Consider the following 19677-nt stretch of genomic DNA (forward strand, 5'->3'; position numbering starts at 1 on the left):
GTGTGTGTGTGTGAGAATATATGTATTTTTTTGAGATGGAGTCTCGCTCTGTCTCCCAGGCTGGAGTGTAGTGGCATAATCTAGGCTCACTGCAACCTCTGCCTCCTGGGTTTAAGCAATTGTCTGCCTTAGCCTCCTGAGTAGCTGGGATTACAGGCGCCCACCATCACACCCAGTTAATTTTTTGTATTTTTAGTAGAAATGGGGTTTCACTATCTTGGCCAGGCTGGTCTTGAACTCCTGACCCCTTGATCCACCCGCCTCGGCCTCCCAAAGTGCTGAGATTACAGGCGTGAGCCATTGCGCCCGGCCACAAAATTTTTTTTAAATAATTAGTTGGGCATGGTGGCATGCTAGGACCTGTAGTCCTAGCTACTCAGGAGGCTGAGGCAGAAGGATCACTTGAACTCAGGAGGCAGGAGGTTAAGGCTGCAGTGAGCTGTGAGCGGGTCACTGCACTCCAGCCTGGAGTGAGACCCTTTCTCAAAAACAAACAAAAAACCAAACTTGGATAACTGACAAAGTTTAGTATTTAATTACATGGAAAAACCAACAAAACAAGACAATTATTAACTCCAGAAAAAACTAAAAGTTGTGTGGGAAAGGAAAAGTAATCATAGTTTGGTACATAACTTGGCTGTGACTACCGTTTACATGATTATAATAGCATATGTACTGAAGATTAATCAAAATCAGAATGTAACTATCTTGGGAAGATGGAGAGATTAAAAAAAAAAAGGTTGGGGGTGAATATGGGGTGAAAGTAATGGAGAAAAAGAGCTAAAGTCTCCTCTTGTGTCTCAGCACTCCACCCAAGGTACAGCCTCTGAATGGAAGAAGGACTTTGCCACCTCTCCACCACACTTCCCCAGGATTTAGCTTCAGCATCAGGTAGCTAGGGGCAAGATGAGAAATGCTGACATGCTGGTCTCTGACTGGGAGCTGTGGGAGGAGAGAGGTTCTTAGTTGCAGCCGTCTGGAGTGGAGTCTGTCTTGCTGAACAAAGGGAGAGGTTTGGTTTAAATACCACAAACTCTCTCACATTCTGATGCAAGAGTTTTTATAGATTTTTTGGAATACATGTTTCTTCATTTGCTGTTTGCCCTTAGGACCATTTCAGAGGCTTAAAATAGTTAATGGTTGTTTGTTGTTTTAAATAATTTTCAGTTTCACTAGGGGTGAATCCTGAGCTCTTCATGCCGTCCTGCAGTTAGTCTCCCTTGGTATTATTCTTCACCTTTCCTGTGAGTTTAAAATTATTTCAAGAAAAGTTAAAGCTTTTTAAGAATCACAATAAAGTAGATAGATAATAGGAATAAATAGAAACTCAGCGGGGCGCGGTGACTGACGCCTGTAATCCCAGCACTTTGGGAGGCCTAGGCGGGCGCGGATCACTTGAGGCCAGGAGTTGGAGACCAGCCTGGCCAACATGGTGAAACCCTAAAATTAGTCGGGCATGATGGCCTGCGCCTGTGGTCCCAGCTACTCGGGTGGCTGAGGGGGTTGGATGGCTTGGGCGCGGGAAGTCCAGGCTGCAGTGAGCCGTGATGGCGCCACTGCCTTCTAGCCTGGGCGACAGCGCGAGACCCTGTCTCAAGAAGGAAAACAAAAAACAAAAACATACACACAAAAAAAACCACAAAGTGCGTTCACGTTTGCTATGACTCCCAGACATCAAATCATAAACACTCGCGCCGGGCGCGGTGGCTCACGCCTGTAATCCCAGCACTTTGGGAGGCCGAGGCAAGCGGATCACAAGGTCAGGAGTTCGAGACCATCCTGGCCAACAGTGAAACCCCGTCTCTAATAAACACAAAAATTAGCCGGGCGTGGTGGTGCGCGCCTGTAGTTCCAGCTACTCGGGGGGGCTGAGGCAAGAGAATAGCTTGAACTAGGGAGGCGGATGTTGCAGTGAGCTGAAATTGCGCCACTGCACTCCAGCCTGGGCCGCAGAGTGAGACTCCGTCTGAAAAAAGAAAGAAGAAAGAAAGAAAGCAAAAAAAACCCCCCCAAAAAAACAAAAAAAAAACAAAACCCAAAAAACCTCGCAGTGTTTACTCCTAACGCGTGGAACTTGTGTCGACATCCACCCTCGGTTACTGCATACTCAGTCACACAAGCCAAAGCAGGAAACAGCGAGCTGGCAGCCTCACCGACGAGTCTCAACTAAAAGGGACTCCCGGAGCTAGGGATCGGGTCTCGGCCTAACACAGTGAGTGCCGGCTATTGGACTTTTGTCCAGTGACAGCTGAGCCAAAGCCCAGGGCTATCCAAAGACCACGGGAGGGGGTGTGGGAGAGAAGCGCCGCGAACAGCCATCGCCCAGCACCGAGTCCGCTTCCAGGCTTTCGGTTTCTTTGCCTCCATCTTGCGTGCGCCTTTCGGGCGTCTAGGGGAGCTAAGGCTGAGGTGTCAGCGGCAGGAGAGTCCGGCCGCGACAGGACGGTACGTGCCCCACGCTCTACCCCCCGCCGGCGGTGCCGGAGCTGTCCCAGACCCCAAGCCCCGACGCCCGGCCCTGAGTCAGCGTTGCAGCAGGCCCTGCGCCGCCGCGCGCCCGCGTCCCACTCCTGCAGCTCCTCACAGCCCTGCGCTCCGGGAAACTGCAGGTGGCCGGCAGTGGCCAGGGGATGGCGGGGGCGCTTCTGGAACCTGACTCAGTTTTGTAGATTTCTTATCTCGGTTGTTTACCGCGGGCTGAGCGGAATGCCCCCGCTTCCGCTTCCGCCCCGCTCCGAACCCCCGAACCCCTTCTACTGGCAACTCCGCCCCGGATTCCCAGAAAGGGGCGACCTGGGCCACTGCGGTCCAAGCTTCACCGCGATGGACCTGAGAGACCGGAAGTAAACCTTGGCTAACTCTAGCCGCCCCCTGCAGCCGCAACCGCAGAGGCCCACCCGCGAGCTTCAGTGGCGGGTCCTCAGCGTTGTGTAAACTTTGCTTAAAATGGTCTTGAGAGTTCAATTCTTGGAGTGAACTGTTGAGAAGATCTGGCACTTTTCCTTTCGAAAGTTGTTGGGAACGTGGACTTTCCCAACAGTTGTGTGTGCGTTCGACCTCACTCAGTGGGAGCCGCCGCCCTGTAGGGAATTTAACAATAGCCTAGTCAGGGCTGTTATTTTCCAGAGCAGTTTAATATCTATTTTGCCCAAGTGCAAGGAAAGCTTGCCTTGGAAAAGCTGGGAATGCCTGACTGAAGAAACGTTTTTAGAGCCTTTTAAAATGAACCTGTTTCTGCCATTTTTCCACCGCTTGAAAAGGACTGGGAAATGTAAAATGACTTCAAGATGTTCTTACTTGAGAGTGTCCGGATTTGGACAGAAGGCCATGTTCTTTTAATATTAACAGTGGCACGCAGTAGAACAAAGGCCACTGAAATTCAGAATCAGTTTTTGGCTCCACGGAGTAGGAAGTAAATTCAAGGACGCCAGAGGTCTTGCGAATGTTTTAATTGGTTGACATTTGAAATTTGTTCTTAAGCAATGAGGGGTGAAACCAGTAGGGGGTTAGCATATAGCATAAGTAAAGCGTTTTGAATGTCAACCAACTGCAATAATCTAGAACTGAGAGCGGGCTCTGGAAGGTTTGACCTGCTTTAGAGAGAGATTTCAGATAAGAAGAATGGAGTTTTTGGCCATTTTCGGGTTGGTGATTCCCCTAAATAACCTTACAAAAGTTTTGTTTAACAAAAAACCTGGCTCGAGCTCCAAGATCTTTTTTTTTTTTTTTTTTTTTTTGAGACAGAGTTTCACTGTTGTTGCCCAGGCTGGAGTGTAATGGCACGGATCTCTGCTCACCGCAACCTCCGCCTCTCGGGTTCAAGCAATTCTCCTGCCTCAGCCTCTCAAGTTGCTGAGATTACAGGGATGCACCACCATGCCCTTAATTTTGTATTTTTAGTAGAGACGGGGTTTCTCCACGTTGATCAGGCTGGTCTCGAACTCCCGACCTCAGGTGATCCGCCCGTCTCGGCCACCCAAAGTGCTAGGATTACAGGCATGAGCCACCGCGCCCGGCCCAACTCCAAGATCTAAACAAAAAAGAAAGGGAGTTTTGAATGTTTACTGTTTGCTTTACATACATTTAATGTTTGTAAATGTTTGCTTTACATACATTTTCTTGTTTTGTTAATACTTGTTTTACTTACAGCTTTTGGGTCAAATGTCCTCGTTAAAATGGCTTTCTCTAGCGACTTTATGTTTTACGTTTCTGTTTGTAACTGACATTTGACCTCCTTACTTGCTTCCTTATACCGGTTACTTGCTTCCTTATACTTGCTTGCTTCCTTGTACCGGTTTCCAAGGTGAAGCCATTTGCAGGGTCGCTGGGTTTCCCCCTCCCCCCGAAAGTCTTGCATGACCCGGGGTGGGCGGGATTACGTGCAGTTTTTTGAGCCTTGGGCTGGGGGCCTCCAGGAAGCTGAAGCGGAAATTGCCTGGCCCCTGGGGCATCGGAGGTCCTACCGCAGCTCCTAGTAGGTGGTGGGGGCGCAGCGGCGGTCCCCACTCAGTCCTGGTGGGGCCGCACGTAACTGTCCTGAGATATGCATAAGCCCTTTGACCACGCATGGAGAATATTACCACCCAGAGACACGCGAGTGGCCCTGTGCAAGTTTCAACTGCGCGGGGGCGGGGAATTCCGCAGACAGGATTCGAGAATTTATGTCTTGTAACATTTCAGCCGGTGGGCGGCGGGGATTAGGCGTGAAGCGGTTCAGTAGGCAGAGGTTTTCGGACGCCCTCCGGCGAAGCCACCTGTTGATGTATTTGACTTTCTGTCCTTGTTCCTCGTCCCATCTGGAGCATTTCCAATTCTGCTTTTGCGGAGCAGCAGGTCTGAGCTTGTCCGGCGAGGGTGGGAGTTGGTCCCGGCGGAGATCCAGTGGGAAGAGCCGACGGCTGCCCGGGCGTGAGTAGATCGAGAATCCTGCCCGATCCCCGCCCCTGGGCTGGTGTCGCCCTGGGCTCCTGAGACGTTGGGGCACTGTCCCCCGATACTGGCAGAAAAGGATTGAGTCCTCACTTTTGGCCCTAGGTCTCCTCCTTGAGCCTCCAGTGGACTCACAACACTCCGAGGCATATTGCTCTTTCAAATACCAGGAATGGACTCTTGGGAATGGGGCACCCTTGAAGTCTGATTATTTCTTCCCTGTAGAGCCCCAGGGGCTAATTAAACTCGTGTTTATGGACTCCAATGCCTCCTTGCCTTTAATTCAGTATAATCCTACCAACATTTACTGAGCTTCTCTGGGCCAGGTAGAGTTCTGGGTGCCGAGGACATAGAAATGGATCTAAACTTGGTTCTTGTCCCCATAACCTCACAATATGGTTGAGGAAGACTCAACAGTTACCTAAACACAGGTAACTTCGAGTCAAGGCAGTTTAGACAAGATCCACTGACAGCCTGCCTGGAGGAAGCCTGTGGGCCATGGTGGGGCAGTTATGACACCATGGGTTCTTTTTGTTTATTTGTTTGTTTGTTTTGTATTTTCTTTTAGTATGCCCAGGTAACTTGCAGAACCCAATCGTTCTTTCTTACTATAGATCGGTGAGGTGAAAAGCACTATCATTATTGGAATGCCCTGTATCTCCCTTATACTCTCCTCCTGGCATCTCCCCTCAGAAGACTTGACACCCCACCCTGGTGCCCTTTCTCTGTACTTTCATATGCTCAGCGGCTGTCTTTGCACTTGCTTCAGGATTGTACCTAACATTCTGTACTGTAATGCATTTTCTTCAGACACTCTTCAGTCAAGTTGTATTACAATTACCTGGGTTAAAATACATGCAAAGTAAATAGAGAAAACCCCCAGGGGTTCATTCCCTAGAGATAACCAAAGGTTTCAGTGTAATTTTTTTTTTTTTTTTTTTTTTTTTACCACATTTGTGCTCTCAAATACAGTCTTTTACATATTTTTTTTAAAAAACACTCATAATATTTTTGTTTTCTAGTTTGCAAAATATTTCATTTTTTAAAATTGTGTTTATTTACAACCTGCTTTTTTCTAAAAAAGATTCAAGGTGGGGCCTTTTTTCTTTTTTTTTTTTAGGTGAGATCTTGCTTGTTGCTTGGGCTGGAGTGCAGTGGTGATCATAGCTCACTTCAGCCTCTAACTCTGGGCTCAAGCAATCATCTCACATCAGCCTCTGGAGCAGCTGGAACTACAGGTGCACACCACCACACCCAGCTACTTTTTTTTTTTTTTTTTTTTGAGACAGAGTGTCACTCTGTCACCCAGGCTGGAGTGCAGTGGTGCTATCTCTATTCGCTGCAGCCTCTGCCTCCTGGATTCAAGTGATTCTACTTCGAAAATTGCTTGCTTTTCTACACTTGTTCTGTATTTTGGTCTCCACTTCTAGCCACTTTCTTTTTTTGGTGATTTAGGTTTCTGGCCCAAATAGATAAACATCTTCTACATTATTTTTCTCTTATTCTCGATACTGAGTTGCCATCTTTGTTGATTTAGTACTTGTTATGAAAGAGAGAAGCTACACACCACTTGATACCACTTTCATCTGCATACTCAAGATAATTTGTATCTTCTGCAGTGAACTCTTCAGTTGAAGAAGTGAATCATTTATATGTATATTTATATACTTTAAAAAATGTAATTGAAAAATCCTCTCATAGTTACTTACTCCAAGGTTTAAAATGTTTCCCACGGTAATGAGTTTCTTTAGTCATGTGACTTTAGAAATGGGAACCAAAGCTACCTTACCTACTTGTGAAATTCTTGAGTTTTCTCCTTGAACTTCCTTTATATCTTCCCTTTGGCTTATATATCTGTGTTTTTTGTTTGTTTTTACTTGCAGCTTTCAAAAGTAGTTTTCAAAGTCAATGAGATTGTTTAAAAGAGTAGGTACCTACAGTCTCTTGCTTGAATACTATCTGGTGAGTAAACCAAATTCCCTGCAACAATAACCACAACTTTGAATCAAGAGTTAAATGAAAAAAGTAACTTCTTCACCATTTACTGAGCACCTACTGGGGCTAAGGAATGGGAGCACGTAGATCTCTCTCTGCTATCTGGAGCTCCCTTTCGGGTTGGAAAACATAGAAGCAGTGCAAAAGTTTCACTCAAAACCTTGGCCATGGTATGCTATTGAAACCCCATAGTTCAGATTTTATACTTGACTTGAGTTCTATTCTAAGCCATGGCTGGATTATTTTAATCTGGCAAATAATCATAAGGCTGGATTATTTTAATCTGGTAAGTAATTATAAGGTTGTGCTCCGTGATGGAGCTGTTAATAAAATATGTGGTAGCACAGGCAAGTTATATATAGCACAAAGCTATATCCCTAGAGGAGACACTATATCAGTTGCTGTCTGCCTAGGCTTTCTGTAAATGTGCTGGCTATCATTCAGCCTAAATGTAGAATGAGTCTATCCCTTTAACCTGGGTAGTCACCAGGAATGTCAAGGAACCTAGAACAAGGAACCAGGTAAGAGATGAGAAACTAGGGGGATGGATGTGTAGGTACCAGGGATGGTGATGAGACTGAAGCAAGTGGGGAATTTTTATTTTCTTCTCTACTTTTCTCTATTTTCCAGATTTTCTTAGAGCAAAAAGCAGGTAGTGCTTTTTATAGAAAATGAATGCTATATAAAAGTAATTTTAAGAACTTTATATCCCTAGTATTATGTATAATTTCTGACTTTGAACAGAGCTATCTCCCAAAGGGCCAAGTTTGGCCCTTTAGTTACAATGGAGAATCTGTTGTGTAAACTGAGCAAATATACCTGCCAAGTTGAAATTTAATTTAAGCCAATTGTGTCTAGATTAACTTAAGAGAATGTCTCCTAAATATTTTATTGCAGTAATGTAGCATAATTGATAGCATGCTATTCTCTTGAATAGGTGGGATTGTTTCTTGAGCCACTTTTTATTCCCTTGATCAAAACCTTGAGGAGAAGGAATGCCTGTTTTCCTGACTGCTGTTGCATGAAGTTAGACATCCAGTTCCTCTAAAGGTGACATCAGATGGTTTAGATACCTAAAAAGAAGTGAGGCTAAGCCATAGGTCTTCTTCAAACTACCTGAAGTTGAAACCTGGTCTCTGAACTCAGTCTTTGCCAAAGCGTTAAAATCTGTCATCTTGCTTAAACTCAGGCAGCTTGACCTGTTGTTCATTTTTCTCTGTCAAATAAATTGAAGCCTGGTAATAAATTGATGATGAGTTCCAAACATCCCCTTGGTTGGAGACATTGTATTCTCCCCACTCACAATGAGGTCCTGCCAGTGTCCAGGAAGTTTTGCATGGGGACTTACCCATCCTCTTAGAATTACACTGCAAGTCACTCTAAAGCAATAGCATTGTTAACGCATGTAGTTGCAAAAGCTTCCTTTCACAAGCTCACTCTTCTGGATCCAACAACTAGACTCCAAGTATGGTATCTTAACTACACCACCAGCTCCATCTTGCTTCATTGTATGTTATGAAGGGATGAGTAAGCATTACACATGGGCTGCAATTGTCCAATGATGACCAGTCTGTTCAAGACCCAAGAGGGCTGGGCTTGGCAGCCCTGGCCATTGTTAACCACAGTCTAATGAAGATGAGTAAAAGCCTATCTATCCCCAAGGACCTCCACATATGACAGTACTCAACTGAGTCTCACATAGGATAGAATAAGATAAAATGTTGGAAGAGAACACGAACAGTGCTACAAAGCAGGAAGAGATGACTTGATTTGGGGATCAAGACAAGCTTATAGAAGAGCTATCTTGAGAGATAAGATATAATTTCAGGCACAGACTGAGAGGAGGGAAGGGCTTTCCAAATGGAGGCAAATGCTTGAGTGAAGTTGCTGGGACAGAAAAATACTGTCCAGGAACCATTGAGAGATTTGTTGGTTTGGAGTTAGATTATGGGTTGGGCTGAAGTGGGGATGATACTCAGTGCTTGAGCTATGTATCAGAAGTTTGTCCCTAGTGTGATGCACAATTTCTGATTTTGAACAGAGCTATCTCCTGCAGGGCCACTCTTGGACCTTTAGTTACAGTGGGCAATCTGTTGTGTAAGCTGAGCAAATATACCTGCCAAAGTGAAAATTTAAATTTAGTTAAGGGCACTACATCAACTGATTTACCTCCCTTGCTCCTGGTGACTTTGCCATGTTTCTGTATCCAATTAGATGATGATTTATGATCTTTTGATCTAGATGCTTTCTCATTTCTGATTCATTCTCGTTTTCTGCAGCCTACATGTAATTGTTAGGAACCAAGGAAGTTATTGGAGATACTGTCTGGTTGGAATTTGTGGGAGCTTCCCAGAGAGTCATGAAAAGTCTGTTCTGTCTTAGTCTGTTGTGTGCTGCTATAACAAAATACCCACAACCAGGGTAATTTATAAAAACAGAAATTTATTTCTCACAGTCTGGAGGCTGGGAAGTCTAAGATCAAGGTGCTGACATCTGGTGAGGGCTGCTCCCCACTTCCAATCTGGTGCCTTGAACACTGCATTCTGCAGAGGGGAAGAATGCTGTGTCCTAACATGGCAAAAGGTGGAAGGGCAAAAAAAAAAAGAAATAAACTCCCTTTATCAATCCCCTTTATAAGGTCATCTAATCCCATTCAGGAGGGAGGCGCCTCCAGGGAATGATCACCTCTTAAAGGCCCCACCTCTTAATCCTATCGTATTGGCAACACCTGAACTTTGGAGGGGACACATTCAAACCATAGCAGCCTCATCAAAGAATTTTATAAAATATAACTTCTAATTTTATGTCATTTTAAAATTGGGATCATCTGTTGTTCTGCACACCAATAGAGTAGGAAGGTGAATTTTGTTATGTTCAGGATGAATGCACAAAACTTCTGTGAGATGGCCACATTCTACTTTACCCAGAATTGTGCAACCTCTTCTCCTTTTAGAAACTTCTGGATGACACTTTGTTTCATGTTCTCATCTCCACTGGGACTTCCCAGACACCTGAAAGTTCAGGTTTGCATGCTGCTTTCTGCAGCTGGCAAGACAGGTTTCTCCATTGCCACCCAGTTTGTGGGGTTGCTTAGAAATTACATTTGCATTCACGCCATAGCTCGTTGGACATGACATTGCTTTCATGCCATACAATGACCTTGCTTCACATAGAGAAGCAGTAGAAAGAAGGGAATGTTAAGTACGTCTTTGGATGGCTTAGCTGGTCCTGCTGCATGCTTTGCTACTGATTACAGAGAACAATATGTGCCTTTGATGGAGGTAGCGTTGGTGTTCTGTGAGAAAGGTTGAGAAGCCTGACTGAACTTAACTGCATTTGCTGACACCTGGTTAGGGCTAATGTGGGTACCAGGGAAGTGTGTTAAGTGCTTCAATAGAGGTATTTTGTTTTGTTTTGTTTTTTTGAGACAGAGTTTCACTCTTGTTGCCCAGGCTGGAGTGCAGTGGCGCCATCTCAGCTCACTGGCAACCTCCATCTCCCAGGCTGAAGAGATTCTTGTGCCTCAGCCACCCGTTTTTGTATTTTTAGTAGAGACAGGGTTTTGCCATGTTGGCCAGGCTGGTCTTGAACTCCTGGCCTCAAGTGATCCGTCTGCCTTGGCCTCTCAAAGTGCTGGGATTACAGGTGTGAGCCCCTGTGCCTGGCCAGTTCAGGCATGAATTTTAGAAAGTTCACTTAGATGGAAGGTAGATTTGGAGAGGGTAAGGTCGGAAGCAGGGGAACAGAATGACTAGGGGAATGAGTTTGGATGAGAGATGGATGGTAGGCACCAGCACTTAAGGGACAGGTGCAGAAAGAGTATGCTGAGGAGTAGGAGAAGGTTAGAGAAGGGTCTGTGTAGAATATAGTGGTGTGAGCTCAGCCAAGGGAGAAGAGTTTCAAGGAGGGATTAATTAGAGTGTCAGCTGGAGTTGAGCAGTCAGTTGAAAGAGGACTTCCAAGTTTTTGGATGTGGCAGCCAGGAGGTCACCAGGGCCTCAACAAGAGCTGTGTCATCAGGGCTGGGATATTAGCAGGGGCAAACAAGGCACTCGCTTCAGGACAACATGTAAGGGGGTGCTCAAAAAGTCAGTCATCAACATAGATAATATTTTAATGCAATATTTTAAAAAACACATAAATGCCAAAAATCTATGCTGAACAAAATACCAAAAATTTAAATAAAGACAGCATCAGTATTGCTGATTGTCCCTTTTGCCTCATATTCCAGTAAGGCTCGGGACTGAGTGTGGCTGTGTAGAGGAGATGGTGGGGTGAGGCGATCCAGGTGGAGGCCTGTTGAGGAGTGAATTGTGGTTCAAGAAACTGAAGCACTGAGTACAGACTGTTCCTTCACGAGGTCCCAGCTTTATGTGAAAGGGAATAAAGTGAAAGGATGGTCGGTCTAGGGGACCCTCAGGCTTTTTTGAGGGTTTTGGCTTTATTTTTTATGATGGAAGAGACTTGCACATGTTTACGAGCTGGGAGGAGCCGTCTCTGGAGGTAGAGAGAGGATCATGAGAGTAGACATAGGGACTTAGTAGAGACAGGAGGGCACACAGGGACGCTTAGCCCTAGGCAAGCAGAGGGACAGCAGGGACCGGCTGGGGCAGTGGAAAGGTAGAAGGTGGCAGGAGTTTGTGCCTGATACATGGATGAGAAATGGCATTGGAGGTGGTGTTGGGATGGAAGAGAGTGGTGCAGGTTGGAGCACTCCTTGAAGGGTGTGGGAAAGGAACTGACCAGAGTCTTCTTGTAAATGAAACTGTTGAGCAGCCATAGGGCCCGGCTCAGGAAACCAGCAGGGTGTGGTGGTAAGTAGTTTTCAGATTGTGTTATCTCTTCTCCCTTCCTTCGGAACTACTTGCTACTCGAGTTGTAGGAGTGTTAGAGGCTTACTCATTAAGGCAGGGGTGCTGGAGTGATCAACCATCCCTGTTTGCCTGCGACTGAGGGGTTTCCTGGGACTCGGTCACCCTGGATGCTGCAGGGCTGGCAGGCCGGAGGGAAAAAGGCGAGATAGTTGGAAATGCTGGCCAGAGTTTGTAGCATGTGCCTTCTGATCTCTGGGTCTCCACTGTCAGAGGGTCTTTGAGCTCAGTTCTAGTGGCAGCCTCCTGATCCTCACTTCCCTGGCTGAGGCAAGGTTGTTCCAGCAGCCCCAGGAGTCTTTGTTAGAATCCCACCCCAGAGCCCCTTCTCCAGTCCTCTCAGCAGTTTTGTTAGTTCCAGTATTAAGTGTAATTTCTATAAAAAAATGCCTGGAGTATTTCTGTTTCCAGAACCGGATGCTCCTGTTAGCTAGTGTGTGAAAGATAACTCTGACTTGCCTAAGCTTTGTTGGCGTTTTGCATAATAATTGGCGATAGTCTTATGACTTCTGCAAGAGAAATGAAACAGAAATTGGTCTCAGGTTTTATTTGCTCTTGTTGTGAAGGTCGGGGACAGTTTGTCCCAGGGTGTGGGTGTGGAAAAGAAGGGGAGATATAGTCATTAAATTAGAATATGCCTGTGAGGGGAGTTAAGGGGAATTCCTTTAAAATTCTAGAAAGTACACACAGTTGCCAATTTTGTCTAACTGGGGAAAGTGAACTGCTGAAAACACTGCGTGGAGAAGTGAAACTAATGGAATCTTGATCAGTTAGGAGGATTGGGTATTTGAAAGCAGGGAAGAGAAATAATTGGGCTTGGATATTCCTTTTGCCCTTCATCTGAGTAAGGTGAAGGCAAGTGAGTCTTCAGAAGAAGTGAATGGGACACTGAGTCCGACAGCTCAGGCTGGGTGGAGCTGGTAACTGATGGGCGCAAGTCCTTTTACTGGGCTCTAAAGAACTCACTCATCTGGGTGTGGTGGCTCACACCTGGAGCCTCAGCATTTTGGAAGGTTGAGGCAGGAGAATCACTTGAGCCCAGGAGTTCGAGACCAGCCTGAGCAACACAGTGGGACCCTGTCTCTACAAAAAACTGAAGACCTTATGAGCTTCCCTAGTCTAAGAGTAATTTTTATGTTAGTTTCTTGGCTTGGGCTTAAAAGAAACCGCAACAAAGTGGTGATTATTCGGACCCCAGCCCTGCCTCTCCCTAGTATGCTCTCCTTTCTCAAGTGCCCAGCACCTCTAGCCACAGTGAACTGCCTCCAACATACACACACGCTGATATTTTGCTGCATCTAAGTGGGCTGGCTCCACACGGGATCTGTAGTTTCCTTTTGATATTTTCTTTCAATGTGCCAGATGCTACCACTGAGTAATCTAGATTTTGCTGCCAAACTCTACCCCCATGAGCACAGAGGGAAGACAGTATGCCAGTGCTCTTGCTGAGTGTGCGTGACTGGGTGTGATGGTTGGAAGAAACAAACTGAGCAGATCACGTTTTTTAAAATGATTATCTAATTTTGTTAACTCTTGGTGGCATTGTTATATTGTTGATATTTATGAATTATAGAAGTTAGATGACTGTGAAAAAATAGAGAATTAGAGATTAAAGCACTGTTGGCCTGCGAGTGGAGTATAGATTTGGGCTTTCCAGAGCACATAAAATTTGTATTTATCTTTCTGAGTGCCAATTTTTCCACTTTCATTGAGCAAATTTATTTTAGTAAATTTAACTTAGCAAATTTAATTTCTCCAGTTATTTACAAATAATCATATTAAGTGAAGTTTGGATGAATGGGCACGCCCATTTCAAATTTCTAACATAATTTTTTCCCCTTGTTCTCATATAAAATTTTCTATTTATGTGTTTTTATTTAAGATAGCTCAAATCTTTTGTGGACTGATATTGTATGTTAATAAATAAATGGATTCAGTGCTTCTTTCACTCAATACAGCTAGATAAATATATAAATATACTTGAACACAAATACAAAGCAACCATTGGCAATTTAGAGTTGGGTTGTGTTTCCACTTATTTTTTGTTAATAAATTTGGTTTTAACCTGAAATACTGTCTTGTAGGAACAGATAAAGAACACAAGAGGTGATTTAACATAAGTTTTAGCTGTGAAACTTAGAGTAGATTGGTTAGCAACTTAAATTTTGCAAGAAAATAGGATGTTTCAATGGAAGAAGTTAAGAACACACCCATTGCATGAGCTCCTTACCCCTCCCACCCAGCCCCATCCCCAGAGTGAGATCTTTCCCCAGATCCTCTGTAACTTCCTGATGTTCACTGAGAACATCAGAAGTACTGATGGCAATTGCTGCCATGTAGCAGTGCATTGAGAGTCAGGGCCTCTGGCACCTCCATGGGGCTCAGGGTCTGAAGACATGATCCAAACCCGACGACTTGGTGGCAGGTTGTGTGAGCATTAGTGATGAAGTTGTGAAAAGGGCTTGGGGTCTAGGAGGATGGCAGCAGAGGTTTCTGCCTCCAGGTGTGAGTGAAGGGCTTTTGAAGTAGTAGAGCAACTAGAAAAAAGGAGTGGCATAGGGACAGAAACTTCTTTTCCCCATTGTTTGTTCAAGGCCATGTGGGTGGTCATTGAAGTGGAGATTTAACCCTGTGACGCAAGTTTCCCTGGTTTAGTCAGACTGTCTGTCATTGGGCTTTTCCCTCTTCCTCCTACTTCATACTTCTTCCCTATTCCTCCTACTGAGGCCATTCACCCCTTAGTTGTAATTTTCCCTGTAACATGTTTTACATTCTGATGAATTCTGAAAAAGAATGTGGGGTTTCCTAGGAGATGATTTCATCTGTTGTTTCATTTCCTTTACAATGTAGGTTTTCTTCTCTGTCTCTTTGGATTAGTCTGACATTTTGGCTCTGTCTACCAAGGATCCCTTTCGATAGACTTCTATAGATCCCTTTCTATAGAAGTTAATCTACTTAGGTCAGGGAGACCACCAAGAAAGAAAGAGCCCATACTTTCAATCTTAGGCGTAAGGTAGCTTGATAAGATTTTCAGAAAAATTCCCTTTTAACCACAGAACTCCCCCACTGGAAAGGATTCTGAAAGAAATGAAGTCAGCCCTCAGAAATGAAGTTGACTGCCTGCCTGCTGGCTTTCTGTTGACTGCCTCGGAGCTGTACTTCTGCAGACCCTTGTGAGCTTCTGTAGTCTTAAGAGTAGGATGTCTGCTGAGGTCATCCATCAGGTGGAAGAAGCACTTGACACAGATGAGAAGGAGATGCTGCTCTTTTTGTGCCGGGATGTTGCTGTAGATGTGGTTCCACCTAATGTCAGGGACCTTCTGGATATTTTACGTGAAAGAGGTAAGCTGTCTGTCGGGGACTTGGCTGAACTGCTCTACAGAGTGAGGCGATTTGACCTGCTCAAACGGATCTTGAAGATGGACAGAAAAGCTGTGGAGACCCACCTGCTCAGGAACCCTCACCTTGTTTCGGACTATAGGTAATTCATCAACTCTTCCTGAGGCTGGATAGGTGGGAGGGATTGAAGTGTCTCAGACTCTACTGAATGGCAGAAACAAGGATAATAAGAAGTGTAGCCACTTTACTGTCTCTGCCCACTTATCCAACTGCCAGATGATGTCACTTCATTCCTGTGAACCCTTTAAATTCTTGAAACTTTCTCTCTCTCTCTCTCTTCCTTTCTCTTCTCTTCTCTTCTCTTTTGACAGAGTCTCACTCTGTTGCCCAGGCTGGAGTGCAGTGGCGTGATCTTGGCTCACGGCAACCTCCGCCTTCTGGGTTCAAGCGATTCTTCAGCCTCACCCTCCCAGGTAGTTGGGACTACAGGCGTGCGCCACCATGCCTGGCTAATTTTTTTTTTTTTTGTATTTTTAGTAGAGATGGGATTTCACCATGTTGGCCAGGCTGGTCTTGAACTCTTGACCTTAAGTGATCCACCTGCCTTGGCTTCCCAAAGTGCTGGGATTACAGGCGTGAGCCACTGCCCCTGGCTGAAACATGCTTTCTCAAAGGAATTGGGATCATATGCAAGTAGAAGGGACAGATGGTGTGTGTTTGCCTGAAGGATAGAATGACAAGACATGAAGAAAGATAGGAATGACTAAGAGCTAGTCATTCTTGCCAGCCTCTGACAGTGTGAGATCTGTGGCGGTGTTTACTAGTTCATTTTCTGTGAAGTCAGTCCTTGATAATTTCTGGTACAAAGAAAGGAAATAACAAGTCTGACAGCAATCTTCCTACCTTTGTAGAAACTCCATCATCCCTTCTGAATCCCCGTTGGCCCTACCCCTGCTGAGGAAGTTTATCAGGGTGGGCTCCCTTCCTGTGCTTCCTGCCCTTGGAGACGTTGGAGAGCCCGAATTGAAAATCTTTTCAGTTAACCACATCTTAGCCCCTTCAGTCCGAAGAGGAAACGGCCACTGGAGTCTGCTTTAGTTCCCACAAGCTTTGGGTTGCTCCTTCCTCCTGCTCACATGTTAATGTCTTTTAGAGGTTCAGAGGGGCATGGAAGCTACTGACAGACTGAGTTCCTGGGGAAAGGAAGATAACTTGTAACTTTAAGTTGGTGTTTTCTTTTTTTTGAGACAAAGTCTCGCTCTGTAGCCCAGGCTGGAGTGCAGTGGTGCGATCTTGGCTCACTGTAACCTCTGCCTCTGGGTTCAAGTGATTCTCCCGCCTCAGCCTCTTGAGTAGCTGGGATTACAGGCATGCACCACTATGTCTGGCTAATTTTTGTATTTTTACTAGAAACAGGGTTTTGCCGTGTTGGCCAGGCTGGTCTTGAATTCCCAGCCTCAAGTGATCTGCCCTCTTCGGCCTCTCAAAGTGTTGGGATTATAGGCGTGAGCCACCGTGCCCAGCTGGTGTTTTTTCTCTCGACCACCAGCCTTTTATTATGTTGATAATGTGTATTTGGAGATGATATATATTATCAAGAACTATACTAAAAAGAGCTGAAAGCAGTGTGGGCTCTGGGAAGTATATGAGATTTGAACTTGGAAAGCCTGTTTTTTTTCTTTTTGTTTTTGTTTTTGAGACAGGGTCTTGCTCTGTCACCCAGGCTGGAGTGCAGTGGCGTGATCATAGCTCACTGTAGCTGGAAGACCTGTTTCAAGCCTCAGATCTACCAGTTACGGCCAGGCAGCCTGGGCCAATCACTAACCTTGTTGGGCCTTTGTTTTCCTACTTGTAAAGTGAAAAATAATAATACCCGACTTTACAAGGTTGTGAGCATCAGCTATAATAATTTACTATGTGAAGTACTTTTTAAACTGTGAAGCACTCTACAGATACAAGGGATTATTATCATTGTTGTTATTATTATTTTTTTAAATCTTCCACCTATTCAGCCATCAGTTTTAATGTCAGTAGTCTTCAAACTTTCTGGGAGGTGCCAACTGAGTTTCAGTGAGTAAATTAGGGCAATCTCTCCTTTTCCCATTTCCTTGCTATGATGAGTGGAGATTCTTCAGGCCCTCTGGGAAGAGAAGGGGGCCAGTAGAAGGGGAGTGCTAGATTTATTTATTCATCTCGTGAGTGGGCTTCATTGTGTATTGGCATGTGCTAAGTGTTTTGATAAGCTGTAGGACAAAATGAAAAATCTGTCATCCTCGAGAATCTGAGAGGCTAACTGGGAAAATGGCCTGATGACAATATCATGATAACAATACTAACCACAAGTTGTCCTTAGGAGCCCCCAGTAAAATGCAGTTATTGGTTCTCAAAGTCTATTTCCTGGGAAAAAAAAATTATACATATATATATATAGCGTTAGCTCCAGCCACCACTGAGTCAGGAGAGGCTTTCTAGGCAAAGACATCTAAGTTCAGAATCCCCGTGATCCAGATGCCTGTACCCCTTAAGTTCAGAAGTGGGCTGGGATATGTCAGGTATTTCTTTCCTTTAGCATCTTGCAATTCAAAATATGGTCCTTGAATCAACATCACCTGAGAGCTTGTTAAACAGAGACAACAAGGCTCCTTCAAATTCTATTTCTGCCTTTTATGTTAGTCATTTGGGTTCTTAAGTCATTTCACTATAACCGCTGGGGGAGCTAGGGGATTCTTTAGGGAAGTTTCCATTCTCTGAGTTGTTTTCAGAAGCTGTTAGATGGCAAAGGAGGTACCATCTCCTATTAAATGGGCAAAGACAAGATCCCTTTTTTGAGTTCCCTTAAGATCTCTTCCTGGGGTGATCCAGGCTTGCTGTTTTATGAGGGAGGGACACATTTACACAGGGGCAAGAACTAGTCTTTCAATCCATTGTTGCATAGGGGAGGCGTGGGCACTTCGAGTTGTCTTAGGACTTGTGTCTGAATTAACTAAATGAACTTTTCTGGTTTGCAGAGTGCTGATGGCAGAGATCGGTGAGGATTTGGATAAATCTGATGTATCCTCATTAATTTTCCTCATGAAGGATTACATGGGCCGAGGCAAGATAAGCAAGGAGAAGGTGAGTTTTCTTCTTTTTGGTTCATGGTCCCAAGAGCCTATCAGAAATGGGAGCTACTATTTTTGATACAGAGAGAGGGAAGCAGGCAGTCTGCTGCCACTGTAGTGGGAGTCAGACATCTCAGGTGGTTTTTAAATAACATGAATGGGAAGACAATTGGTTTATGAATTGAAGAAATAGGATAATAATATCTTCTGGTGTGGCCTTGGATGTTTCTTTTATCCTTGGATTTTATCCTTATTTCTGTAAAATTCATAGGCCTGGCTCATCTGTGTTTCCCTCCCTGGTTTGACGGGGGTGTGGGGAGGACATCCCATCTGCTTGTGCTGGGTGGAAACAGGAAGGAGGTGCTAGTCCATTATGGTATTGCTCTCCTACTGCCATCTATTTCTCCTCAGCTGACTCAAGGTCAGTGTGGGGTCTAGGCTGCACGTAGGAGTGGGGTGGGGGGAGGTTCTTGTGACTGATGTATCTGGGAAATGGTAAAAGTAGAGATTTAGAGTTGAAAACCAGGAGGCCGGATGCGGTGGCTCATGCCTGTAATCCCAGCACTTTGAGAGGCCGAGGCAGGTGGATCACGAGGTCAGGAGATCGAGACCAACCTGGCTAACACGGTGAAACCCTATCTCTACTAAAAATACAAAAAAAGTAGCTGGGCGTGGTGGCGGGCGCCTGTAGTCCCAGCTACTTGGGAGACTGAGGTAGGAGAATGGCATGAACCCGGGAAGCAGAGCTTGCAGTGAGCCAACATCGCGCCGCTGCACTCCAGTCTGGGTGACAGAGCAAAACTCTGTCTCAAAAAAAAAAAAAAGAAAAGAAAACCAGGTAGTGGTGAAGATCTAGGGGATGTGTCATGATTACTAGAAAAATATTTAAAATCCATGGCCAGGCGTGGTGGCTCATGCCTGTAATCCTAGCACTTTGAGAGACAGAGGCGGGTGGATCACCTGAGGTCAGGAGTTTGAGACCAGCCTGGCCAACCTGGTGAAACTCTGTCTCTACTAAAAATACAAAAAATTAGCCGGCGTGGTGGTAGGCGCCTATAATCCCAGCTACAGGAGGCGGAGGCAGGAGAATCACTTGAACCCAGGAGGCGGAGGTTGCAGTGAGCCGAGATTGCACCATTGCACTACAGCCTGGGCGACAGAGCAAGACTCCGTCTCAAAAAAACAACAACAACAAAAAAGAAAAATATTTAAACTCCAGTTGGCCTAGCACAGTGGCTCATGCCTGTAATCCCAGCACTTTGGGAGGCCAAGCCGGGCAGATCACTTGAGGTCAGGAGTTCAAGACCAGCCTGGCCAACATGGCAAAACCTCATCGCTACTAAAAATATAAAAATTAGCTGGGCATGGTGGTGGGCGCCTGTAATCCCAGCTACTTGGGAGGCTGAGGCATGAGAATTGCTTGAACTCAGGAGGCAGAGGTT

At 45.2% G+C, this 19677-nt stretch overlaps 1 protein-coding gene across 11 annotated transcripts in view; it reads left to right on the plus strand.

Moving 5' to 3' along the window:
- The first annotated feature begins 2106 nt into the window (after positions 1 to 2106).
- Positions 2107 to 19677, plus strand: part of CFLAR (CASP8 and FADD like apoptosis regulator) — a 50963-nt gene continuing 33392 nt past the window's right edge. For 3 of the 11 annotated variants that reach the window (XM_007965825.3, XM_073019920.1, XM_007965827.3), the window contains exons 1-3: positions 2114 to 2445; positions 14852 to 15276; positions 18143 to 18248. In XM_007965825.3, coding sequence (XP_007964016.1) covers positions 14996 to 15276; positions 18143 to 18248 — 387 coding nt within the window. In that variant the 5' untranslated portion in view covers positions 2114 to 2445; positions 14852 to 14995. Of the gene's footprint in view, positions 2446 to 2667; positions 3645 to 4007; positions 4909 to 14065; positions 14642 to 14851; positions 15277 to 15297; positions 15608 to 18142; positions 18249 to 19677 lie in introns of those variants that run through there. The other 8 variants (XM_038001760.2, XM_038001766.2, XM_038001762.2 and 5 more) reach the window with 7 other exon arrangements.

Source organism: Chlorocebus sabaeus, chromosome 10 (assembly GCF_047675955.1).
Source record: "Chlorocebus sabaeus isolate Y175 chromosome 10, mChlSab1.0.hap1, whole genome shotgun sequence".
Classification (NCBI taxonomy): domain Eukaryota; kingdom Metazoa; phylum Chordata; class Mammalia; order Primates; family Cercopithecidae; genus Chlorocebus; species Chlorocebus sabaeus.